Source organism: Pelodiscus sinensis, chromosome 14 (genome assembly GCF_049634645.1).
Source record: "Pelodiscus sinensis isolate JC-2024 chromosome 14, ASM4963464v1, whole genome shotgun sequence".
Classification (NCBI taxonomy): domain Eukaryota; kingdom Metazoa; phylum Chordata; order Testudines; family Trionychidae; genus Pelodiscus; species Pelodiscus sinensis.
Genome location: NC_134724.1, coordinates 28,467,751 through 28,495,619, shown reverse-complemented (window position 1 = coordinate 28,495,619; position 27,869 = coordinate 28,467,751). Strand labels below are relative to the sequence as shown.

General features: G+C 43.0%; 1 protein-coding gene across 10 annotated transcripts in view; it reads left to right on the top strand.

Annotated features, from left to right (window-relative positions):
- Positions 1 to 27,869, top strand: part of ZNF280D (zinc finger protein 280D) — a 167,894-nt gene that overhangs the window by 41,612 nt on the left and 98,413 nt on the right. For all 10 annotated transcript variants that reach the window (XR_012895788.1, XM_075897304.1, XM_006112482.3 and 7 more), the window contains 4 exons: positions 6,894 to 7,011; positions 13,296 to 13,463; positions 16,071 to 16,180; positions 22,975 to 23,204. Coding sequence is in view for 9 of the 10 variants with exons in the window: in XM_075897304.1 (XP_075753419.1) it covers positions 6,894 to 7,011; positions 13,296 to 13,463; positions 16,071 to 16,180; positions 22,975 to 23,204 (626 nt within the window). In the remaining variant the exon portion in view is untranslated. The remainder of the gene's footprint in view (positions 1 to 6,893; positions 7,012 to 13,295; positions 13,464 to 16,070; positions 16,181 to 22,974; positions 23,205 to 27,869) is intronic.

The following is a 27,869-nucleotide window of genomic DNA, read 5'->3' as shown; positions in this document are numbered from 1 at the left end:
AACCCCTTATTTTTGTCCCCACCCCAGAGCCTAAAGGCACAAAATCCACCAACTCTGGAACCCCAGAAAAATAAATGTGGCCTATGGGAAGCCCTGAACCTCAGTGCTCCCTGTCCCTCCCCTTGCCCTGTGGGTGAGTGAGGTGTGTCAGTTGGGGACCACATCAGTGTGGGCTGGGGGGTTTTGGAAGAGGTTTTCTTGCTTCTCATTTGTATGGTCCCGGACTGATTTTTTTGTTTCTGTGGGTCAGTGGCCCTGACCCAAAAAGGTTCCCCACCACTGCTATTAATACAGAAAACACTGAAACCTTTTGTATTGGGCATAAGTTAATATATTACTTTATTTAAAATTGAGTTAGATAAACTAATATGAGAAAGTTAAAACACTTAATCTGTTTATCTATTTAAATTAAACCATTCTCCCTAGCTGCAACACTAGCAAAATGGCTTGAGCATAATTATGTAATTAATGGTGAGTTTCCGTTAGCATGTGGTGGTCCGTGGAAAAGTTTATATTGAGCCAGGTGGTCCACAGGCCAAAAAGTTTGAGAACCACTGCTATACAGCCATGGCAGTAATTAAATTGCTTTTGCATGTCCATGTCTAGTTTACTTAATGACATTAACCCCAACTCTTTGAGAGATCAAGGATTCATGGCTATACTGAACCAAACTCCTAAGGATTGTTATGAGGATAATAATCTTAAAAGACATGCCAGCAATAGAATACTAGTTTTGGGAGACTTCTTGTGTCAGCGGTCAAGTTTTGAGATGGAGGTTTGTTTCCAGTAAGGCCTTTGATTTCTTGGGCATGTCAGAGAACAGACTCAGTGAGGAGACAGAGGCATATTCTGATTCAGTGTGTCCTGTTTCTTCACCGAGTAGAAATTGTCTTACTTTAAGAAGTTGTATCCAGGGATCCTTGCTGAAATCAGGTGCTCGAGATGGCAAACATATTATAAGTGTACATCAATGTGTATTCAACACTGATGGTGGTGGTTCTTGGGATTGTGGTGGAGCTTTTGTCATACCTCTGGGTCCTGTGCTTCCTGGCGGATTTTTAGTATGCCTCAGAGGTTTGCGGAGACCCTCCTGCTGCCTCTTGTCTGTCCAAGGTGAGGTCCCTGCTTAACAAGCCATTCTCATCGCAGGCAATTCCCTAGCATGGGGGGAAAATCCTTCCATGGTCCTAGGCCCCCCCTTTCCCCTCAGGGACAGCCCACCAGGCATGGGGAGGATTGAGGAGAACCTAGTCTTGCTACTTACTCTGGGTTCTGGCCCAGGACCCTAGGTAGCAGCCACTAGTGGGGCTCTTGCCCTTATCTCCATAGAATAGTAGCCCCTTCTTGTGCCATGTCCACAACCACACCTATGATACCGTCTCTCAAGTGAATCCTTTCCCACTTGTAACTTTTAGTTCTCCTCTACACTGCACTTCCTCCTCTCCACTCGGTTACTCTTCTCCTTTCCCCCATCCCTTACCTGAGGGGAAGCCTTTTATAGTAGGCCAGCAGGCCTTAACTGGCTGCATGTGTCTAATTAGCCTGCTGCTGCTGGCTGGCTCTTAATGAGTCTCAGGTGCCTGCCTGTGTCTTGGTTACTGAGCAGCAGTCTCTCACAGCCTATGCAGGGAACAGGAACCCACTCATCCAATTACAGATGTACCTGTCCTCCACCAAACTCCTGCAGCCCCCTGCCTTTGGTCTATCACAGGATTTGCAGATAGGGGGACTCATATCAATGTTGCACTTGACCTTTTAATGAGATTGTAAAATTGGTGTTTCAAGTATGCTTTGAAATATTTACCCAATAGAGATTGTTACTTCCAAGGCAGTGAAAGATATTGATTTATTCTACATATGAAATGATTGAACCAGTTTGTGCAAAAACAGACATGAAAATGAAGTTTTCATGGGTTCTCGTTTTACCATAAAGTTCAGAGGATATCATGGTCTCTATGGTAGAAATGTAGCCGTGTTAGTCTGGTGTAGCTGAAACAAAATACAGGTCTATGTAGCACTTTAAAGACTAACAAGATGGTTTATTAGATGATGAGCTTTCGTGGGCCAGACCCACTTCCTCAGATCAAATAATGGAAGAAAATAGTCACAACCATATATACCAAAGGATACAATTTAAAAAAAATGAACACACGTGAAAAGGACAAATCACATTACAGAACAGAAGGGAGATGTGGGGGGGGGGGAAAGGAGGTGAATGCCAGTGAGTTAATGATATTAGAGGTGGGGAAGGGGAGATGTCTGTGAGTTAATAGAATTAGAGGTGATAATGGGGGAAGCTATCTTTGTAATGGGTAAGATAGCTGGGGTCTTTGTTAAGTCCCCTGCGGAGAGTGTCGAATTTTAGCATGAATGCCAGTTCAGAGGATTCCCTTTCAAGTGCAGATTTGAATGTCTTCTGAAGTAGGATGCAGGTTAGCAGGTCATTGAGACAGTGTCCTTTCTGTTTGAAATGACAAGCAACTGTTTTTTCTTTGTGATCCTGTCTAATGTCTGTTTTGTGGGCATTGATTCTTTGGCGAAGTGTCTGAGATGTTTGTCCAATGTACATAGCAGACGGACACTTTCGGCACATGATAGCATAGATTATATTTCTGGAGGCACAGGAATATGTATTCTTGATCTTATAACTCACTTGGTTAGGCCCAATAATGGTGTCAGCAGAGTGAATATGTGGACAAAGCTGGCAGCGGGGTTTGTTGCAAGGGAAAGTACCAGGGTTGGTATTAGTGTGGTATGTCCTGTGGTTGTTGGTAAGAATCATCTTGAGGTTAGGTGGTTGTCTATAGGAGACTATGGGTCTGTCTCCCAGAGCTTCTTGGAGTTTAGTGTCCTGTTCCAGTATAGGCTGTAATCTATTGATAATGTGTTGGACAGGTTTAAGTTGGGAGCTGTAGGTGATGACAAGTGGTGTTCTATTGTTGGTTTTCTTGGGTCTGTCTTGTAGTAGATGGTTTCTAGGTATTCGTTTGGCTCTTTCAATTTGCTTTTTTATTTCTCCGGGTGGGTAGTTGAGATTTATAAATGCTTGGTAGAGATCCTGAAGTTTCTGGTCTCTGTCTGTGGGATTAGAGCAGATGCGGTTGTATCGAAGGGCTTGGCTATAGATGATGGATCGTATGGTGTGTTCTGGATGGGAGCTGGAAGCATGTAGGTAACTGTATGAGTCAGTGGGTTTTCTGTAGAGGGTGGTGTCTAATTTTCCATTGTTGATTTGTACTGTGGTGTCCAGGAAATGGATCTCTCGTGTGGAATGGTCCAGGCTGAGGTTAATGGTGGGGTGTCGGTTGTTGAAATCTCTGTGGAATGTCTCCAGTGTTTCTTGGCCATGCGTCCAGATCATAAAGATGTCATCGATGTAGCGTAAGTAGAGAAGGGGTAAAAGGGGACGGGAGTTGAGGAAACGTTGTTCTAGGTCAGCCATAAAGATGTTAGCATACTGTGAGGCCATGCGTGTACCCATGGCTGTGCCGCTGATCTGGAGGTATAAGTTGTTCTCAAACTGGAAATAATTGTGGGTGAGAACGAAGTTACATAGGTCTGCTACCAGGTTGGCAGTGGTGTCCTCTGGGATAGTGTTTCTAATAGCTTGTAATCCGTCTTCATGTGGGATGTTGGTGTATAGTGCTTCTACATCCATGGTGGCAAGGATGGTGTTATTGGGGAGGTTATCTATGTTTTGTAGTTTCCTTAGGAAGTCAGTAGTGTCTCGGAGATAGCTGGGGGTGTTGGTTGCGTAGGGTTTGAGGAGAGAGTCTACATAGCTGGATAGACCAGTAGTGAGTGTCCCAATACCAGAGATGATGGGGCGTCCGGGGTGACCAGGTTTATGGATCTTGGGAAGCAGATAGAAAAATCCTGGTCGGGGGTCAGAAGGTGTTTCTGTGTGGATTTGTTCCCGAGTAGCTGTAGGGAGGCTTTTAAGGAGACAGTGTAATTTCTTTTGGTATTCCTAGGTAGGATCAGAGGAGAGAGGTTTGTAAAATGTGGTGTTGGAGAGTTGTCTGGTTGCCTCTTGGTTATAGTTGGCCTTATTCATAATGACCACAGCACCACCTTTGTCAGCTGGTTTGATTATAATGTCCAGGTTGTTTTTGAGACTCTGGACGGCATGTTGTTCAGCGTGGCTGAGATTGTGTGTCGCTTGTTGTTGTTTGCGAATAATGTCAGTCTGTGCGTTGTTGCGGAAGCTTTGTATATAGAAATCTAGATTGTAATTCCGACAGTCAGGGGGAGTCCATATAGAATTATTCTTCCTTTTGTGTTGATAGGGGGGATCTGGTAGGTTAGATTGGTGTTCATTGGTGGCTTGGAAATATTCTCAGAGGCGGAGGCGGCGAAAAAAAGCTTCAAGGTCACCACAAAATTATATCCAGTTTGTGGGGGACGTGGGGCAGAAAGAGAGACCCCTGGATAAGACAGACTCTTCTGCTGGATTGAGTTTGTAGCTGGAGAGGTTAACAATATTATCCGGTGGGTTGAGGTTGTTGCTGTTGTAGCTTGTGGTGTGGAGCAGTTTGGAAAATTTATTGTCTTTTCTTGGTTGTTCTATTAACTCACAGACATCTCCCCTTCCCCACCTCTAATATCATTAACTCACTGGCATTCACCTCCTTCCCCCCCCCCCCCCCCCCACATCCCCCTTCTGTTCTGTAATGTGATTTGTCCTTTTCATGTGTGTTCATTTTTTTTAAATTGTATCCTTTGGTATATATGGTTGTGACTATTTTCTTCCATTATTTGATCTGAGGAAGTGGGTCTGGCCCATGAAAGCTCATCATCTAATAAACCATCTTGTTAGTCTTTAAAGTGCTACATAGTCCTGTACATGGTCTCTATGAATATCCATCTCACTTCTTTCTACATTTTCCCCGTCTATCATCTGGTTGTTCTTAATTGATTATGCTTCTTCTGGAAATTGCATGTATTCTGTATAATTTTGTGTGTGAGAAATGGCAATTTGAATGAATTGGCTTTTGTGATGTGCAAGTGCCATGTGAACATTTTAAGATCCGTTTACTTCATATATGCTTTTGGTATATAACAAAGAAGACATTTAAAATTTCAGTGGTTATTAGTGGGTTATTTCTGAAACCAATGAGGTGATGAGTTAAAGTAGTGGTTCCCAACTTCTGGTCCATGGACTGGTGCTAGCCCACAAGGCACTAGCTGCTGGGCCGTGGTGGCTGCTGGAGCTGAAGCTGGCTGTTCACAGCGGCTCTTGGGGCTGGGTCGTGGGTACACCTTGGCCCCCTGAGCCACTGCACAGCAACTGGGTTCAGCTCTGGCAGCCGCCATGTGGTGGGAAGCTGACACAGCTGAAGCTTGCTGTTCCTGGAGGCTCCTTGGTGGACTGACCACATTTCATTTGCATATTCATTATTTCCACAATGAATATGCAAATAAAATGCTACCAGCCTGCCAAATGTTTGTGAATGCATTTTCCAGTCCATGGTATAAAAAAGGCTGGGAACCATTGAGTGTCAAGGTTTTTGTGACTAAATATTCATTAACATAAACACTATATATTGGCTTCTATTTTGAAGGTTATATTTGGTACTAGGAGGACATATTCTTTAAATGAGAACTTCAGTTCTAGAAAATAGAGTAAAAACTGCAAGACCCTCAAATTGTGTGTCGAGTTGTCTTCACCTGAACATGTTCATGATTTTTATTAATAATTGGCTCTTTTCTGGAATGCTCTCATCTGACTTCACTACGGCATAGCTCATATTAATATATCATATTAATTATATTGATCCTTCTTTTATGATCACAAAAGAATTTCCTAATGTAAATATTGATTATGGCTTCTGAATCTTGACATAAATTGATGCTTTAATAGGTGACACTTAAAAAAACCAAAATAACTGATCTTGCTCCTCTTGTATTAAAAAGTTTCTATTTACTATGGCTGTGTCTAGACTACATCCCTTTTCTCGAAAAAGGGATGTAAATTAGACACTTCAAAATTGCAAATGAAGCCGGGATTTAAATTTCCCGTGCTTCATTTGCATAACGGCAGTCACGGGTTTTTTCAAAACAGGGCTTTTCTATAGAAAAACTGCAGTTTAGATGGGGATGTAGTCTAGACACAGCCTTCGAGTTTACATTGCATTTTAAAGGACAGAAATCAGGACTCTGTTAACTAGCTATAGAAATAAGTAAATTCTCTGAATTTAAATTGAAAGGAAGAAAGTGGACAAATGCTTAGAGAAACAAATTTTAATTAGAAACATTAGCAGATTTAGGGTAAATTGGTTAGACAGTTTATATTCAAATAAGTAAATCAATAGACTGCATACTTTCCCTAAAATCGCCGGGTGGAGAATGCAGCCCTTGAGACTTGGGGCTCCACCAGTAAGTCTACAAGGTTGGGCCTCTTAGGCTCTGATATGCAAGGGGAATATAGGGAGCATCTTTCTGCTTCTAAGTCAGGGGACACGTCAGCGAAGATTTGTTTGGTGGTGGTTTTTTTCTTCTCCCTTGTGTGTGGTTCCTGGACTGATTTTTCTGTGGGTCATTGGCCCCTGACACAAAAAAGGTTCCCCATCTTGAGGAAAATAAACAAATCTTGCCATTCCGGCTGGCATGCACACAGGATAAATCAACTATAAATTAATCAGGTCAGGTTTTAATTGTTTAACAGAATTTATATTGTTATTTTGGCATATGGTAATTATAAGTTCAGTATTTACAGAATCAGTGTTTAAATTACCTGAATCCAATTGTAGTTATAAAAAAGAGGCATATGATACTGCAACTTGTATTTGTATATTGATTTTTTCGTATGCAAATTTCAAAGTGCTTTATGAAAGTTAAGTGCTAATTTTTCTTCCCTCCTCACTCCTTGCCTCTTGAAAATGGCTTATCAGAGTTATATTGCAAGTTCTTCACAAGCTGTACCAAATAATACTTCAGGCATACTGTTCGGATTGAGACAGAAGTCAGGAGTTCCTCATTACCAGAGTGGACCAGCAATGAATATGCCAGGTGAGTGTGAGTTTCTCAGTAAAAGCTTTTTTATTTCTTTTAAAAGTAGAAGTACAGAGTGTTTGATATTCAGACAAATATTTGGGTTATAATTTTAATAGAGGTTTCAGAACATAGGATAGTTTCCGTGTTTGCAAAACAACAGTACCAGTGTCCAAGTAACAAAAAAGATTTTGAGCATTGGACTTAAAATATAATTTCCAATTAAGTCTTGCTTTTGTGAGCTTTCATGTGTTATACATTGACCTCAATCAATATGTGCTTGTGATTTTTGTCTGTCTATATTAAAAGTTACTGCCAGACTCACTGAAATGACTTTTTTGGCAGGCAAAGGCTCATTTGCAGCATATGCAGTTCTCTCTGAGTGACGTCAATAAAAGTGTCTGTCAGTCAGCCAGCAAGAGCCCATGGAACAGTGCCAAAGGAACTTCCTGAGTCTGTTCAGTGGATTCCCTAGATGTCATGCTTTGTTTCCTGATTGCTATATATAGCAATTGGAGTAGGCAGATCAAAGGGATCTGCTCTGAGAAACTAGGGAGGAGAAAGAATGTTTGTTATGAACCTCTAAAGTATTTTTTAAAATGTTATTTTAATTGCAGAAACTGTCTGAAGAAAATTGTATTTATTTAAAATACTGATTAGAACATTTAAAATTAAATTAGATTTCAGAATAAGTATATGCTGTTTTAAACTTCAAGTGTCCGTTATGAAGAATTGTATTTTTGTGCTAATTGAATGGCAGAATTAATTGTTGGTCAGCTTGTAATTCAATCTATAATGAAATATAATTGACAATTTTTCTGATCCTTCTACAAGATGAGAGATTAAAACACAAGTTCTATGTGAAGCAGAATGAATGAGATGAAAATCTAACCAATTCTTGGGGAAGGGGGAGGTGGTGGTCGGATAAAAGTAAATGGAGTGCTCTGTTCCCAGATAAGCGACAGGTGTTTTTTTTCCCCCAGTAGTTATCCATGCACACTTCTTGGTATAGTCATCTTCACTCCTACTGCAGCCTTTTCCTGCAATGTACTCTGCAGGGGAAAAGGTGGGGAAAGTAGCTCTAGGCAGTATCAAGCACATATGTAGGACTGAGTTGGGTTGACTAAATTGAGAACATTGTGTGCAGTAGTAAGGACTGACATACGTAGATGGTCAGTTTCATATCATATGAGCTCCTGAAGACCAAAATCTTCAGTGCAAATGAGGGAAATGAGGTCTTTATCATTTAAGCCCATCTGCTTGCCAAGACTTTTGCAATGACTCTCATGTTTTCACAAAACACAGTTAAAATCAAGTATACTTGAGGACTTGATTTTTTAGAAACATCGAGTTTTCAGAAGACTATTGATGATTCAGATTTCACAAGCCTTTTAGTAAGTACTTCTGACTACTTAACTTTGAGCACAGACTTCAGTGGGACTTATATTCTTAAGGGGGCTCCTAAAGCTGGGCTTAACTTTACTATCATGAATAAGGCTAAGTCACTGGTATTTTTAATAAAAGCAATACACAGTAAACAAGAACTCACCACCTTTCCTCAACTCTTAGCTCATCATGCTGCCCCTTCCCCAAGTGCAATTCAGCAGCTCCCATTGGTCAGGAACTATGACCAGTTGGACCTGAGGTGTCATGCTAGGTGACAGGTAACACATGAAGCTGGAAGCTGAGGGAGGGACACGTTGCTGTTTCTGAAGAGCCCCCAGAGCTAAGCACTACACAGAACTTCCCATGTCCCAGCCCTGAGACTCCTTCCCACACTCAAACTCCTGCTGCTGCTAGGGAATGGAGAAACAGTGGCCCAAGACAGCACCAGCCAGTGCAGCTGGCCCACAGGCTCCCTGGGCCAGCCACATTAGCCTCTGCAGAAATCACGGAGGTCACAGAATCCTTCCCTTATGTGACAGATTTGCAGCCTTAACCATGAGTAGTCTAACTGAAATAAAGGTAAGCATGTGTATTTGTGTTTGCAAAGTTAAGACCATGTAAATTAGAGATTGCCTTATAATAATCCTTAGTTCTCAGATTGGCAACTTGTTTTAATGTTACACAGTGCTTAGAATTTCTTTGTTTAAAGTAGTATTTTTCACAGTATAAGTGCAGCTGTTCTTTAGTGTGCATTTGAATTCTGTTCTTATTTATTGTCAACAAAATCTGCTACTCTTTAGGTGGTTATTCTAAAAGATGCAACTTAATAGAGTTAACTTGACTCTTGTAATGTAGAACCAAAGAAAACATTCCAATATGGGTAGGAAATGTTAAAAATTATATTAAAATTTGATTTTCTTCTGGCACAAATATGACTGAAAAAATTGGTATTTTATAAGAGGATTCACTCAGTTGGTTCAACCTCCATAGCCATTTATAAAAATCCATCTAATAGTTACATCTACAAGAACTGTATCCGCTGTTGTTTACAGGCCCATTGTACAAATACATTCAATGGTACAGAAGAATACAAATTTGTTACCAGTTGCACAACAGCCATTGCTAGTCAATACACACAAACTCGAGCAAACAGCTCATACATACTTAGCAGTGAACATATAAGTGAACAAAAACACTAGAGAAAGATAACATCCAATGTACAACTTAGATCTGATTCAGCAATTTTTAATCACCTAGAAGAAAAGTTGTACAAACTGGATTGGAAATGTATGTTTAACAGGTTCACTTATAACATTTCAGGAAATGACTGGATTTGAATAATTAGAAAGTATGACTGCAAAACAGCTTTTTAATCTGATAAAATATAAAAGCCTTCACTGAAAATTAATTACATTCTCATTTGTATGGAGCATAATGTAGGCAGTTTCCACAGGCATTAGAATCTTTGTATTGGAGAGACAGGGTGGGTGAGATAACATCTTATATTGGTCCATCTTCTGTTGATGAGGGAGACAATTTTCAGGCTGTACAAGAGCTCTGTGTAAGATCAAGTTTATATCTCTCACCAAAAAAGTAGGTTTGGTAGAAGATATTATCTTACCCACCAAGTCTCTAAAATAGCCTGGGGCTGACACTGCTCCAGCACTGCATACAATTTTTGTACTTGCACCCCCACAACATCCACAATATCTTTAACAAAACTATTGACTACAACAGAATATCTCTTCTTGTACAAGCTTAAACTGAATGGTCCTGTAGCAACTTAGAGACTAACAAAAATGTAGATGGTATCATGAGCTTTTGTGAGCACAACCCATTTCTTCAGATGAATGGAGTAAAGAGGTCCATGTTGCAAATAAATACCAGAGAAAGAGAGGAGATGGAGAGGGAAAGAGAAGGGGAGAAATGGAGGGAAAAACGTTGTCCATTAAAGTATGTCTAGACTGTCGCCAGAGGCATGCAAATTAGACTACCTGACATAATCAATGAAGCCGGGATTTAAATATCCCCGGCTTCATTAAAATAAAAATAGCCGCCATGCTGTGCCGGCTCAAGCAGATGGTCGGCACAGCGTGTGAGTCAAGACGCGTATCGGTCGACAAGGGAAGCCTTTGTCGACAGCTCCCTTTTGCCTTGTGAAACGAGATTTACAGGAACAGTTGACAAAGGCTTCCCTTGTCGACCGATCCACGTCTTGACTCTCTCACTGTGCTGACGATCAGCTGAGCCGGCACAGCGCGGCGGCCATTTTTATTTTAATGAAGCCGGGGATATTTAAATCCTGGCTTCATTGACTATGTTGGGTAGTCTAATTTACATGCCTCTGGTGACAGAGGCATATAGTCTAAACATACCCTTAGACAAGTGTCCATGCTTAATGATGCCAGTAGAGTGGCTAATAGAGTACAATCACTTCTTGTACAAGTGGTGATTAATGTGAATCACAGTTACAGTTTAGGAGGGTGTCACCATTTGAAGTCCTAGTTTAATTGTTTGTGAAATAATGAGATGATTAACAATTCTATGTGAGATTAGCTTTCCTTTTATTGTTTGTAAGGAAAGATTAAAGCCAGGATGGCCAGCCAGGAATGGTAGGTAGGTGGCATGAGTGATCCTCCTTCACTTCAGTGTGCTGCAGCAGTCTGTGTCCCCTAGGGTCCTCCCTCTGTTCCCTCTCCTCCTCTCGCACTGAGGCACAGGAGTCCTGCACTCCCTTGCAATGCTCTTCTCCCTCCCTTGCAATGCTGTTGGAGCACATGAATCTGCTGATTTGTGCTCTGTTCCTGTCCCTGCACCTCGCCTTCCCTCCCAGAGCTGGAACGCTGCAAATCAGCTGTTCATGGCTGTTCAAGATCTGGGAGGGAGAGAAAGAAGCAGGGATGGAGCACAAATCAGGTGATTTGCATGCTCCGAAAGTGCTGAGAGGTAGGGACTTTAGATAACGATTACTTGAATAATCTTGTAACCACATCAAATTTTAGAGATTACACAACTATTCCATAGTCCCCGAGGGGCGGGTCAGGTACCCAGTGCACTCTCCGGCCCACTCCCAGGAAGCCCCCAGTCACCCTGCACAGTGCAGCAACAGCCCTATGTTTGCGGTGGGTTTTGAGTTCTGCACGGACAGAGGCTGCTCCATGATAGCCTTCCTTAACCTCCCTCCCACCTCCCTGTTGTCCCTCAGAGGCAGCAGCGGGGGAGGGAGACAGCTAGCTTAAAAGCTGGCTCCCCCACACTTATCTGCTCCTGCCTACCCTTTCCCCTCACACTTGTGCCTCTGATAGAGAGGCAACAGCACAGGGGGACAAGCAGCTCCATGGGAACTGATACACACGGGCAGCTGGCTTGAAAGCTGACTTCTCACGTGTACCAGCTCCTACCTGCCCCCCTCACCCTCTGCCCTGCTGTCTCTTTATCAGAGGCAGCAGTGTGGGAGTGGGGGAGATGGCTCTGTGGGATCTGTTGCACATGGGGAGGTGGCTTAAAAGCTGGCTTCCCATGGGCACCTGTTTCCGCCTCCTCTCCTCTCCTGCTGCTTCTGATACAGAGGCAGCAAAACGGAAAGAAGTGTGTATAGTCAATGGTATTAACAGATAAGACCAGGCTTATCAGTTAATCATTTAGTCAACTTCAGTGTGACATCCCTACTGGGAGGAGGGGAAGGAGCAAGAACTGCGGAGCACCAGTGTGCAAGAAGTGCGTAGAGGAGAGGGACAGCCAGGGGGTCTACGAGCTACGGGTGGAACCCCAGAGAGCTGCATGTGGCAGACAGGCCACAGGTTGCTTACCACTGGATTAAAGGGTAGATTCTCGATTCTACCGAAGATGTGCTAAATGCAGCTGGTGAATTGAGAAAGAAAGCACAGGACTTATATTTTTATTCTCACCCTGCGTGCCCGGGGTGGTTTTATTCTTGTCCAATCCCCAGTATAGATTATAGCAGTCTGAAATTTGTGTCTAATTTATTGTAGTTTCCAGTGGTCCTCAGGGACTGTACTGACATCCTGGAAAAGCTATTGGCATGTAGAGATTTCCCAGCCATACCTTATATTTCCTGTTTTCACCATTACATTGAGTCAATGATATTGGGTGGTTTTCCTGAGCAGGGGTTAATCTTCCAGTGCCAGACTTTCTGACTTTAGGGAAGCTTGGCACTGGAAAAAAGACATACAGCTTTTCTAATGGATCTAATCAGGCCTTTTAACTACATGTATTTGAAAGTTACTTTCAATATTTAGCATTTTTATAGGCCGCTAGCAAACAATTACTTTTAACAGACTTCCAATCTTTTGGAAGCAATTTTTTTCCTTCAAAGGACAATTAAGAATTTCTTTCCAGAAAGAGTACCATTATCTGGATAGTTGGCAATTATAAAAGTTGTGTTCTATTTATAAGATCTTGTATACAAACTGGAAATCATACATTTTGCAGAGGTAACATACATACATAAACTAAAACTGAATGCTAAGTAAAAGAGAGGCAAGGGAGGATAAGATGAGAGGAGAGAGAGATTCTGATGAAAAAAAGAATAAGGTGCCTCCAAATGATATGCATTGCAGTGACTAATGCTATAGGCATTTGTGGCTAGACACACAAAGTAAGCCTGTGCTATATGAAGAGCTATCAGAAAGACTAGTCCCCAAAGAAATGAGGGGGCTGCAGTCTGTTGCCCATTCTCTCCCACTCTTGCCCATTCACACCGCATTGATTTCAAAGTATTGATGCTGACTCAACCAAACATAATTTTCCTAACTTATAAATTACTTTATTGTGTAGAGGAGTTTTTAATAACTATTATTTGTTTAGATTTGTGTATCCATTAAAAAGTTCTTGTCAGTAAGAGATTGATAATATACTATGAAGAAACTGAGGTTCTTTAATTGAAACTGCTATAGGTCTGAATGAGAGTGGTTTTGTGTCTAAACGTCCAGCTGCTTCTGAAGCCAGCAGTGTTACTCCAAAAAAGCCGAAGCCTAATGAGGTTGGTGCTGGAAGCAATTCAGCTGTGTCACCATCAGTTAAATCTCCAACAGTAACAACATCACAAAATGTTTCTTCAAAAGGTAGGGTAGATTAAATGGTCTAGCTGTTAAATCCATGTATCTGTTCCATGGAAAAAAGCTAGCATTAATGCAGTGTTGAATAATTAAGATTCAGAAATTAAGGCAGTGTTAACTCAACAGGTCTGCCTTCCCCTTGTGCATATGCCTTAAAAGATGTTTTCTTTTTCTAATACAGGTTGAACTTCTCTAGTCTAGCGCCCTTGGGACTTGATGGGTGCTAAACCAGAGAATTTGCCAAACCACAGGAAGTCAATATTGTAATGAATAGGTCTCTATTTTTATTTTTTCTAGGTGAATAAATGGAACAATGCTTGCAATGCTGCTTAATAATGTATGACTGTACTGAGACACTTTATATAAGTCTATGCCTAGACCAGGCTTATCAGCTCTCTTCATAATAAAGTGTTAGTGTTAAAATTTTGTACTGTATTGGCACAAGTATACTAGTAGATAAAGCATAAAAAACATGCTTATGCTTAGCAGCTTTACCAACATTTCCACTGCTTGCTGGGCTCTGAGAAGACATTTAAGAGTAAATTAGAACTAAATTACAGCATAGACTATTAAGAGCCAGGGCTGGCAGATGCAAACATTATGGGAACATCAAGAAACGTGGCCACACCCACAATAAGCAGATTACATTAAGGGAAACTAAAATAATGCTGGATCATAGATATTGCTGTATCAGAGGGTGCTGGATCAGAGAAGTTCAACCTGTACTCTATTTAATATGCATTGGAGTCTTACAAATGTTACAGTATATTTAGTTTTTAGACTTGGCTTGTTTAGGGTCTGATCTCTATAAAGCAAGCCCAGAATAAAATAATCTGGTTCAATAGTTGTGAAAATATGAATATTTATAATGTAGTGGTCTATAGTTAATCACATTACTTTAGAATCTAATTTATTAAAAAACAGAATAGCAGATTAGTACCTTTTTTGAAGATTAATAACCAAGACTGCAAGGATTCTCAGAATGAGGAATTTTCAATTTGGACTTGCTACTGCAGAAATCCGCTCCCACAAGCAAAAATTCCTTCCTTTTATAGCAATTTTGTTGTTTTTCATTTGAAATAGCCTTAAATTTCAATATTTATTTAAACAAATTGGCAAGACTTACATGAATTTATGAAATGTTTTTGTTGACCAATTATTCATTTTTTGCCTCCTCCCGCCAAAAATATTTTAATTGAAAAATGTTGCCTGGTTCTTAAAAGGTGGTGTGTTCACTGATGTAACCTTTGCTCATAGTCTAGATTACAGTTGACCTCAAATAGCTTGTATGTATTCTTCTTAAAAAAAAAAAAAAAAAACACCTCTCCTGTGTTTATTCCTCCTTTTGTTCAGATAGAACTGTGTGCAGGAGGTCACCTGTAGAGGTAGCTGGCTTTGATTTTGTCAGGTGCAAGATAACTTTAAGCCCAGATATAAGCAATATTCATAAAGATAAGCTATTCCAACATTTAAAGGCAAACTAATTAGCAGGAGGCAATTTTTTATTTTAAAGAGAAAAGACTGTTCTCTCATGAATGGGAATCTAGGTGCCTGACATATATCTATTTATTCTCCATGAACCTTAAAGATATCTTATGTCAGCATGGATTATGTAAATTCCAACTACACTGGTCTGGCACCTTCAGGACTTGACTGGTCCCAGATGATGGATTTTGCCGGACCAGGGGAGGTCGTTTTTGGACCCCTGCCACTGGCTCCTGTGGCCCAACTGCTGGCCTCCCAGACAGCTCCCCACCTCCTCCTTGGCCCTGTTGCCCTGCCTATCCACCAGGCAGCCTGGTGCTGGGGCTCCAGGCAGCTGCGCACACCATGCACCAAGGATTCCTGAGCAGCTGCGTGAGCCACGCCACGTCTCCGTGAGCAGTGCTGCACATCACATGCTGGGGCTCCGTGGGCAGCCACTCTCCGGGTCTCCTAGCCCTGCTGCCATACACTGACTGGCTCTGCCATCAGCTCCCTGTGAGCCATGCACTGCCCTGCTGGGATTCTTACTGCTGGCCTTCCATTGGGACTCTCTGATCCTGCAACATCAATATGCTGGTTAAGAGAGTTTCAACCTGGACCAGGCAGGGAGAACAGTATTCTCTCATCACTAACCAACCAAAGCATGGAACTCCTTTCCAGAAGTGATCAGACTAAACACTGTCAGTTGATGGTGAGATCATGGTGTAAAATATAAACATTCCTCTATGAATTGATGCTCTTGGGATCAAAACACACATTCTAAATGCTTTCCTATACCCAGAATAATGGAGAGGAAAATATGAACATTATTAACTTAAGGGCTTTTATGCTCTTACAATGTAGTACTGCTGTATAAGAATCTTAGGAAAATCAACTATCTCTTGTTATCTCTTCCACTCTTAGAGTATTTTGGACATACAGTAATATTGTATGCAAGTTGTCACCAAAAAGAAAGGATAGTTATAATAACGGAATTCAGTCTTTAATTACAACCACCACTACCACCTGAGCTGTAAGAGATTTCATTTTAAACAGTGTATTTTGCTGGATTTCTAAGAAGCTTTGTTGCAATTACTCTTGTGATGGACTGTGAATTTGGAGTCCTAATGTACACTTCACATTTTACAGGTATTAATACAACATCAAGCAATGTTAAAAATGGCGCACCTTTTCCACGAGCTTGTCCAAAATGCAATATTCATTTCAATCTTATGGATCCTTTAAAAAATCATATGAAGGTAAAATATTTTTGTATTTGTAAAAAGTAATTAAAACAAAGTTTTAAAACGGGACCACATTTTTATTGTCTGCACTCTGCATGTTTTCACCGTGGGCCTAATTTTCTGAGGTGCTGAATGTTTTTCACACCCATGAGCAAAGAAGAATGTAAAAGAAATGAGCAAAATGAGATTCATTTTCACTCGTTTTTCATTGTTCCTTGTCCTTTTTAGAGGTTACATGCTTGCTTAGTCATGTGTAAATAAAAATCTTATAGGCATGTGTAACTCAGTTCTTCGAGTGCTTGCTCATGTCCATTCAAGTAGGTGTGTATGCTCACCACATGTACTGATTCTGGAAATTTTTCACTCAGCAGTCTCTGTAAGGGACTGTGTCCAGCACCCCTTGCACATGTCACACCAAATAGGAGTTTCTGGCAAGAAGGAACTGCGGGATGGATGGGCCCGGTGGATCCCTGTGTGCGGTGGCATGTGCATATCACTCCAAGAGTGCTGAAGCTGGTCCCCTACTGATATTGCTGAGGGAAAATTTTCTGGCACCAGTGAATGTGGTGAGCACATATACCTGCTTGAATAGACATGAGCAACACATCTCGAAGAACACCAGTTACGGATATGGTCATTGTCTTCTCTGTGAGGGTTTTAGCACCTTATGTATAGTGTTAATGATCCTGAACTCGTATGCAACAGGAGTTCAGACTCTGAAAGAATTGAATCCAAAATTATTACAAATTACTGACCCGTAGAGGAGTTCGTATTTTGCCTGTACTAATGCGTAAACCAGAAAAACGCTGTTCACAAAAAAGAAAAGTACTTTCTTCCTTTCCTCCTGTTAGTGAAAAATCAAAACATAACCCTGTTCCAGCCATGGCAACTAAGCCAATGGAATCTTCTTCTGCTGAAGTTGAAGGATGATGAACCCTGCTGCTGGCCTGATCACCAGAACCATCAGAAGATATCAGTGTGCTCTTGATGCCTGAGGCTTTTCAAGCAGCCCAAGAGCACAGTTCATCTACAGCAGGTCCCTCCTCAGTGGGAGTAGACAGTCTATGGTCACTGTGACTTGCACCATTACATGACACCTTGGCTAACCCAGTGGCAGTCCCTCACACAGTTGCCCTTTTGGACTCAACTGGGTTTTAATCAAAGCCAAGTTCGGCACCAAGGACCCTACTCCAAAGCATCATCAGTCATATTGGCCACATTTGTTGTCCCATTGGCACCATCAGCTTTGGTGCCAGTCCCCAACAACACCATCAGCTTTGGCGCTGTACCATTGCAGCCAGCCACCACCCTACTACTTTTGGCATTGCCCTGTGCATCTGTGTTCTCTTTGGCACTGGTGCTGACACAGGTGCCTGCTTCTGTGCCAGCACTGCCTTCAGCTATGGCACCATCAGGGTCTCTGGCACTGGCACCATTAGTCTTCCAGCACCAGTTCCAGTTCCCTCCTTCAGCGCTAAAAGTGCCTGTGATCAGCAGAGCAAAGGGAGTCCTTGATGTGAGGACTATGCAAGACTCATAGGTGATGGATGAGGATGAGCGTCTGCCCCTGCTGGGCACTTCCTTATCTTCCTGGAATGAAGCGTTGATGCGTATGGCTCCTGCCCTGGCTCTGAAAGATAACAGGGTTCTACAGCAATTTCTTAGGCAGGTGGTCCAGTGCCTTCGTATTTAGGCAGAGGAGGAGGTAGAGGATGCAGATATTTTCACTTCCTGCACCCTGGTTTGTGTTGCTCTGTCTCTTATCAGAACAATCACGGATGCCACCAAGATGTGGGAGACCCCTGACTCTTTGCCACTCTCAGCCAAGCACAACGAGAGATGTTATTTTGTGCCATCAAGAGGATATGAACATCTCTATACACATCCTCCCCCTGATCCGTTAGTAGTCGATTTAGTCTACCAGAATGAGTGGTACAGGTTCCAGGGTCTGTCCCCTAAGAAACAAGGCAAAATGATGAATGGTAGAAAGATGTATTCAACTGGTGAATTACAGCTGCACATTTCTAATCAGCAGGCCATTATTGGCAGATACTTCCACTCTTGCAGTGCAATGACTAAATTTATGGGCCTGCTTCCCCAGGACTCCCACACTAAATTTTCAGCCCTTGTAGAGAAAGGGAGGCTTATATCAAGAGCAGCCCTAAAGCTGCTTTGAATGCTGCTCACCCAACCATCAGAGTTACGGCCATCAGTGTAGCCATGGACAGCGAGGCTTGGCATCAAGTTTCAAGCCTAGTTTATGAGATCCAACAGACTATTCAAGACCTCCCATTTGAGGGTATGGCTCTCTTTTCTCAGAAAAGACCATAGCCTTAAAGACTCTAGAGCAACCCTCAGGTCACTATGCTGCCAGACCCCTGCCACAGGCACTTTTTACCTCATACCTATTCTCACCTGTGCCAAGCTCAGGGCTGCCAAGATGGGCCTTGGAGGAACAGGAGTGGCAGAAGATGCAGCCTCCATGATCAGACCAAGGCTCAGGCCAACCCAAGTCTTCAACAGGCCATAAGCAGACCTTCTGAAGGCATGGTCAAGGATGATTGTGCCAGTCACCTTTCTGGATCCACTCCACCTTACCTTTTTGTCTCGACTTTTTTCTGCTGTGCCTGCTACCAAATTACTTCCAGTCAGCTGGTGCTTTGCACAGTAGAGAGGGGATACTCCTTCCAGTTCTCTTCCATCCCACCCTCCTGCTCCCAGTCCTGGTTGCTCTTCAGGGACCCTTCTCATGAGCAGCTTCTAATTCAGGAGTGCAGTACCTCCTAATGAGAGAAGCAGTATAAGGGACTCCTCAGGAACACAGTTTTACTTCCATTACATCCTAGTACCAAAAGCCAAGGGTGCGGGAACTCAACAAATCTGTACAGAAGTTCAAGTTATGCATGCTTTCTCTGGCATCCGTAATTCCTTCCCTAGATCTGAAGGGCTGGTGCGCCATCCTTGACTTGAGGGATGAGACGTCCATATCTTGATCACAGGAACTATTTAAGACTCATAATAAACGACATGCACTATCAATTCACAGTGCTCCATTTTGAGCTATCTTCTGCTCCTCAAGTGTTCACAAAATGCATGGCAGTCATTGCTGCTTTCCTCCTCAGGCACCAGGTGCACGTGTTTCCATATCTAGACAACTGACCAATCAAGGGCCAATGCAGGAGTCAAGTAGAGGCCCACATGAACCTTATCAGAACTATCATCAACAATCTAGGTCTCCTCAGTGAAACAAAAGCTACTTTTTCCTTGGCCCAAAGGATACATTTCATTTTGTCCTCCTTTCCCCCCGCACCCGGAAATTGAGCTGGCTCTGCCATTAGGAAGGCAGCATAAGGGTCACCCTGATCCCTCCCCCCCACTTGGGAGCAGCACACTGGCTGCCCTGGAAATGGGGCTGACTCCGGAATTAAGGCAGGCAACCCAAGCAAAGGTTTATCTTCCAGTAGAGAGGTTTCAAGCAATATCAGCAATTATTCAGGGCCTCCGACAACTTCCCCACTATGGCCAGGACTTGCCTGAAGCTGCTGGGTCACGTGGCCTCATGCACGTGTGTGGTACAGTATACAAAACTAAGGCTCAAACTTCTTCAGTAATGGTTGGAGTCAGCATATCACCCATCCTGACACAGTATGAACAGGCTGGTAACATTACCCCATTGGTACTAGACTTCCTCCTGTGGTGGCTGGACCAGCAGCAAATGTGCTCTGGAGTCCTCACAGGCATCGTGGACCCTAGTGACTGACGTCAGACGTGGGATGGAGAGCTTTCTTAGGAGACCTCAGAATTCAAGTCTTTTGGTCCCCAGCAGATCTGGACCTTAGAACGGTGCGCCTGGGATGCCAAGCCTTTCTTTATCCACCTGACAGATCATTGTGTATTGTCTTGATGGACAATACAACAGTAACGTTCTATATCAATATACCAGAATGCATGCTTCTGTTCCCTGGGTCAGGAAGCCCTGATTTCTGTGTAGAACACTCAAAACACCTGCAGGCTTCATATCTCCTGGGAGTACAAAACAAGCTGGCAGATGGTCACAGTCACTCTTTTCATATGTACTAATTATCTCTTCACCTGGATGTCGCACAGTCAATCTTCTAGACTTGGGGACTGCCCCATGTAGATCTTTTTGTAACACGGCATGACAAAAAGTGCCAGCAGTTCTCCAGAACCTCAGTCCAAGCTCCTGCATGGATGAATTCCTCTTCAGCTGAGGAGAACGTGTCCTTTATGCTTTTCCACCCATACCACCCATTCATAAGGTACTTTTCAAGATCGGACAAGACTGAGCCCAAGCCCAGGTCATTCTCATGGCCCCAGCCTCTGACTGGGTGAGGCTGATTAATCACCTGTGAAACTGTGCTGCTCTGCAGTTTAGAGGGAGCACTGCCCTGGGCTTATCAACATTGGGCACACCTCCCTGCTTGACATGTCAGTTGAGATCCTCATCCCATTTCTGCTCTTCCCAGGCCTCTCTCACACAGAACCATAGCTGTCTACACCACCCAAACCTCAAGTCTTTGCACCTCATTGCATGGAAGATACATGGCTGAACCCCTTGGAACTCTCCTGCTCAGACCAGGTTAGATAAGTCCTCCTTGGCAGTAGGAAATCCTGCACTAGAGCCACCTACCTTGCCATGTTGAAGGGATTTTCAGTTTGATCTATACAGCATGGTTTGAGCCCAGTGCAGGTCTCAGTACCCTTGAATCTAGACTCTCTCTTCATTTCTGGATGCAGCTTGGTGTGGGGGGTGTCAATGGCATGGGGGTCTGGATATGAGGGCTCAGAAGAAGGGGGCTAATCAGGATGGGGTGTTGAGTTGGAGGTGGTTTGAGTGCAGGGGTGGTGGTCCAGAGGTAGTGGGTCTGAGTGCAGGGGGGCTCCAGATGCAGGGGTTGAGATTCAGTGGTGTTGGGTTCTGATACGGAGGATTGGGGGTTCTGGATGTACCGGGAGAGTCTTGGTATGAGAGGTATGAATACATGGGGGTTCGGGTCTGGGGAAGCACCTCCCAATGCAGTGACCCTCTTCCCTGCAGCTGAGGAGTGATGGGGCAGGAAGCAGGGGAGGATGCTGAGCTTCATGCAGCTGGTGGAGGTTTCTATGTGTGGTCTGACACAGCCCCGCCACTCCCTGCAGGGGAAGAAGTGCAGTCCTTTTCTTCCTCCATCCCAGCTGGGATTAGCAGCTGATCCAAACTCTACTGATGTAGCAAAGTAGGAGTCACTAGCTGGAGTGTATCCAGCCCTAAAGTGGTTTACTCCTCTGCCAGTTATCCTTTGGATAACTGAAACAATGTACCTGACCTGCAAGGGAGTGGTGCATGATTTCCCTTTTCTTTCCTGTCCGATAGACATTTTTCTATAGGGAAGCAAAGAATTTTGCAGGGGATGTGAATTTTGTACATGCCCAGTGGCGCAGAATTCCACCTGGTTAAAATACTTTGTTTTGCAATACAGTAATTCCTCATTTAACACTATAGATATGTTTCAGAAAATGAGTGTATTAAGTGAAAACGTATTATGCGGAGTCAATTTTCCCATTGAAAATAATGGAAAAAGGGGGGGTTGCATTTCAAGCGGTGGTGTCTGTTGGTACCAGGACATAAGGTTGGGGGAGAAAGGGGACTGGGTTACAGCAGGGAGTAGAGTGTTTGGCTCTGGGGGAGGAGAAGAGGATTGGGTTGGAAGTATGCCCCTATGACAGGTCTGCCAGGACCCGCACTGCGTCCAGCGAGGGGGGGGTCGCCGGGGAATGGCGCGGCGAACTCTCCGCCACTTTGCAGGGAAGCAGGGGAAGCCCCGTGTAGCTGCCGGCGATGGGTCGGCTGGGGAAACCCAGCCGCCAACCTGCAATCGGGCGGAGGAGAGGGGGCAAGGTGTCTGGCGAGGGGGAGTCAGCGGGGAACGGCGCGGCGAATGGCAAACCTTCCGCCACTTTTGCAGGAAGGTGGGGGAAGCCCCATGCAGCCCCCAGCAATGGGCCGGCTGGAGAAATCGTGTTATTCCGGGGACGGTCGTGTAATTAAAAAAATGTTCCCTAAAAAAAATCGTGCTACCGTGAAAACGTGTTAAGCGGGCACATGTTAAATGAGGAATTAGTGTATTTCTGTTAGATGTGTAGATGTTACCTCCATCTAGTAGAGTCTAGATGACTTTACATATTCTGAATTCATTCATGGAACTGGGAAAGAACTCTGATATCTTTACTATCAATTATCTTCTCTAATCAATTGGTTTATATATATACAGATATTTTTGAGACAATCAGAATTTAAAAAAAATAGTTTTCTTCATAGTTGTCAACAAAGATGTTCACAGATATTTTGTTTACAAAGCAACTGTTTTAATCAGCATAAATTTAACATTAGGAGGGAGAATAATTTTCTAATTAATAAAATGAAGATTGGAGAAATTTGAATTGTGCTGTACATTTCAGAATATTTTTGTACATTTCAGAATATTTTTAATCAACATATAAAACAAGGTATTCATTCTGTCTTATGATTTTTGGTAGTCTTATATAAACAGTAAAGAAAAATCCCTTTGTCTGTATTTTAAAATGCTAGTCTTTAATTGTCTAAATCGTATCCTTATGTCTGTATGTATTCTCAACAATGCAAGAGCAGATACCATCCAGAATAGATAAAGGGGCAAGAGCAAAGTCAGGGCATGTCCCAAAGTAATGGGAAGAGAAATGCAGCAGGTATACCTTTTCTCTGTGGATTTTAAAAGGGATTTTATAATTTTTAGTCAATTTAGTAACTTATACTTGTGTCTCTTTTTCAGTACTGTTGTCCAGATATGGTAAATAACGTCTTTCTGGGAATGGCCAAAACAGAATGTTCAAGTACACCAAGTAAGACTGCTGAAACTGAGAAAGGAAAATTGATCATGTTAGTTAATGATTTTTATTATGGAAAGCATGAAGGTGATGTCCATCGGGTACAACAGGAACAGAAGACTCATACCACTTTTAAGTGCTTCAGCTGTTTGAAAGTTCTTAAGAATAACATAAGGTATCTAAACATTCACTTCTGTACCTGCTAGATACTATATGCTAGTAATAAAAATAAAAATCATGCCATCACAGTTGTATCTGGATTGTAAAGATGCATTTCATGTTTTTGACTTAACTTGAAAATTAATGCTATAAAGTTACTACACCAGGGTTTGGCAATAATTTTTGATGGGGGGCCCACTTGAAGAATTTGGTAAGTGGCCAATGGCCACACATTTCTATGATATTAATGCAGGGGGTACTTGGTCTGAGATAGAAGTTGCATATAGGAGGGAGCTCTGGGTAGATGACTGACGTGCAGGACAGAGTCTGGGAGGGAGCTTGGGTGAAGAAGGAGAGTTGTGACCTGGGGCAAGGGGCTGGGGTGCAGGATCCGAGAGGCATTTTGGGTACAGGAGAGAATTCTGACTTGAGGGAGGGGCATAGGAGGAGGTGCAGAGGATTTGGGTTGTGACCAGGGGGCAGGGAGTTGGGGTGTGGGAGAGAGTGAAGGATCTGAGAGCAGGAGGGATTATGGCATGGGTTGGGGTGGGAGGTGGGTTCCAGATGCAAGCTCTGGCTGGGAGGTGCTTCCCGTAGGTGGCTCTAGGCCAGTAGCCCAGTGGGAGCCTCGTGCAGGCTCCGTGCCTGCCAAACCACCATATGCCACTCAAAGTGGCTGGCTGCTGCAGCCAGCATGAGTGTCACTGCATGGCTTCTTGGGGGGAAGGTGCAGTGGTCTCTGAGTGCAATATGCATTTCAAGCAGCTCCCGTAGGACGGTGCTGTGGGGGCAGTGTGTGGAGACTTCCTCAAGGAATGCACATCGTGCAGAGACACAAGTGCTGGCCTCAGCAGCTAGGTTCTTTGAGCGTTGTGTGTGGGGGTGCAGCAGGCAAGAAACCTGCCTGTGAGTCCCACTGGGCTGCAGGACATTGGTGGCCCAAAATATTGTGGTGAACTGTATCTGAATGTTTTGGAGGCTGTGTCTAGCTCGTGAGTCATATTTTGCCTGCCACTATACTACAGAGTAAAGTTAAACTTTTATTTTTCACTACATGTGTATGTTTATAACTTAAAATTTTATACAAATTAGCAGGGCTCGACAAACTGCCGCAAGAGCTACTCGCCAGCCCCGCGCCACGCATGTGCCAGACCAGCACTGCGCATGTGCACAGCACCGGTGAATGGGGCGCACAGAATGACCGGCTGAAATCTACTCACCCGTGCTGAGTAGAAACAGCGGTTTGCCAAGCCCTGCAAATTAGAATGGCTAATATTAATACCTAAAAGATACAGAGCATTGTGTGTTTTAATGAGTCTGGATGTAGTAGTATGGAAGTATAAGAGGTAACACGTTACTTGTTTACAATTTGCCATCCAGATTGATGACATTAACAGTACATTTCAGTATAATTCCCTTTAGGGGTCTGCGATGAGTAATTGGTGGTGGTGTAACCAGTGGAAAAACTGTTATTTGATGGAATAACTTTACTTTCAAATACAACAAAAAGCTTTCATAAGCTGTTTCAATAGGTAGGCCAGTTTGTATCACAATTGCTTTGGCAGTTAAGGTTGTGGTTCTTTTTCATAAAATGCTTGTAAGGGAAGCTGATGTAGCAGAATGTAAAACTGAAAAATGGACTGGGCCTTCAAAGGGCACAGTCTGCAAGTTTAAAATGAACAGCTTGTGATAACATTAAACCTATATCGTTAAATAAAACAAATGGTTCTTATAATTGCAGGCATTAAAATTGCTATTATACACACTTAAAAACTAAGTCACAAATAAAATGACTAAGTAATTTATCTTTTAAGCAGCTGGAAAATATTATATGCTGTCAGACCTTCAAAGGATTTGCTATCATGATTTGATAGTTGCTGTTGGCTATGGCATTTCCTCCCTTTCATTTATCTTTAAAAACTGTAAACAGTATTTGATGTAGATTGAAGAAAGTTGTTTTGCCTTTTTCTGTGCATAATAGTTTTACTATAAAAATTAGAGCCTCCTATTTAGCTCATCTTGGAAATAGTCTATAATCAGTAATATTCCATATACTAATGTAAATTAACAATTTTTTTTAAATGAAAACAATATTTAATGATACTTTGTTTAGTTGACTTACAGATTCTGATTTTCTAATTAACTTGTGACAAAATATTTTAGATTGAACCTCTCTACTCCGGCATGACAACATCTGTGGTTCAGTATGATTTTAGTTAGTTGGATGTCCACTTTTCATGGGTGTGACCAAGTTTCCTGTGGTTCCAGTTTATTTACAGCTACCAATTCTGACTCTCAGTGTTCTGTGCTGTTATTTAACTCTAATTTACCCCAAAATGTCTCCTAAGAACCCAGGAAGCAGTGGAAGTGTTGGTAATGCTGCTAGGCCATGGGTTCCTAAACTGGGGTGCATGTAGAACTTCCGGGGGAGGGCATGAGGCGACCCAGCCACACACACACACACCCGTCAATCCCACCCCAAGTTTTGCTGCTATTTTTTGGAGAGGGGGTGTGTGAGGGTTTCTCAAAAATCAAAAAGGGGGCGTGATGCCGAAAAGTTTGGGAACCACTGTGCTAGTCAATATTGACCTCCCATGGTCTAGCAAATTCTCTGCTGGACTGGAGATGTTCAACCTGTGGTAGTTTATTTTCTTTTAAGTGAACATTGATACAGTCTCGCATGATATTCTTATCAATAAACTAGACAAATACAACTTAGATGGGGCTGCTGTAAGGTGGGTGCATAACTGGCTGGATAACCGTTCCCAGGGAGTAGTTATTAATGGTTCACAATCCTGCTGGAAAGGTATAACAAATGGTGTTCCACAGGGGTCTGTTTTGGGACCAGTTCTGTTTAGTATCTTCATCAACTATTTAGATATCGGCATAGAGAGTACACTTATTAAGTTTGCAGATGATACCAAGTTGGGAGGGATTGCAACTTCTTTGGAGGATAGGATCATAATTCAAAATGATCTGGATAAATTGGAGAAATGGTCAGGTAAACGGGATGCAGTTTAATAAGGACAAATGCAAAGTACTCCACTTAGGAAGGAACAATCAGTTTCACCCATACAGAATTGGAAGCGACTGTCTAGGAAGGAGTACGGCAGAAAGGGATCTAGGGGTTATAGTGGATCACAAGTTAAATATGAGTCAACAGTATGACGCTGTTGCAAAAAAAGCAAACATGATTTTAGGATACATTAACAGGTATGTTGTGAGCAAGACACAAGAAGTCATTCTTCTGCTCTACTCTGTACTGATTAGGCTTTAGTTGGAGTATTGTGTCCAGTTCTGGGCACCACATTTCAAGAAAGATGTGGAGAAATTGGAGAAGGTCCAGAGAAGAGCAACAAGAATGATTAAAGGTCTAGCGAACATAACCTATGAAGGAAGACTGAAAGAATTGGGCTTGTTGAGTTTGAAAAAGAGAAGATTAAGAGGGGACATGATAGTGGTTTTCAGGAATCTAAAAGGGTGTCACAATGAGGAGGGAGAAAACTTGTTCTTCCTGGCCTCTGAGGCTTAAACTGCAGTGGGCTTAAACTGCAGCAAGGGAAGTTTAGGTTGGACACTAGGAAAAACTTCCTAACTGTCAAGGTGGTTAAACACTGGATTAAATTACCTAAGGAGGTTGTAGAATCTCCATCTCTGGAGATATTTAAGAGTAGGTTAGATAAATGTCTATCAGGGATAGTCTAGACAGTACTGTGTCCTGCCATGAGGGCAGGGGACTGGACTCAATGACCTCTTGAGGTCCCTTCCAGTCCTAGTATTCTGTGATTTTGAGTCTCTTCCAAAGATAGAGTAAACAATGTTTTCTTCTTCCTGGGATTTGTCCTTCTTGCATGAAATAATCTGGGATTCCCTTGGCTCTCAAAGTTACTTGATCTGCAGAGGTGCTGGCAGCTGTGCCCTCCAGTCACCAGTATTCAGGTCTTTCTAGAATCTTCCTAGTTGTCATTCCAAGCAAGCAAGTATCCTGTCACTGGTAACTGCTGCTCTCATTATTATTTCCCAATCGATGTTAAAATCGGGAGTTGCCAATATTTTTTTGTTGACTGTCCTGTAACTCTTCATTATTTCTTATTACATTTTCTGTTTTTAATAACTGGTCTGATTTATATTACCTTTGGGGCTAAACCACCATCAAGCCTTCTTGCTATTTGTAATTTTATTGCCCAGGTCTAAAGATCCATAAAGTACTGCCTTGACATTGACTCCCTAGCTCAAGGGTGGGCAAAAGGGCCTCCATGAGCTGGATCCGGCCTGCCAAGTGAGTGGATCTGGCTCGCAGAGGCCCTTCTGCTCCCCTGCCCCCAGGCCAGTTAGGGTCTGGGGGCGGGGGAGCGCCCGAAGCCTCCTCCTGCTCTGGCAGGAGCACATGGCGCTTTGAAGTGCCACATGCTGTTTGAAGGGCGAAGGGGAGAACAGAGGAGGCTTTGAGCCCTCCCCCGCCCTAAGCCAGTGAGAGCTGAGGGTGGGTGAGCTGTGTGAAGCTTCCTTCACCCTGCCCCGGCCCTGTGAGGAGCCCCTGGCACTTAAGAGTGCCATGTGCTCCTCTCAGGGTGGTAGGAAGCTTCATGCACCCCTCTGGCCCTGATTAGCCTGGGGGTGGGGGAGTGTTCCAAGTCTCTCCCAGGGCATGGGTGCCTAGTGGGAAGTGGGGAGCAAAGGG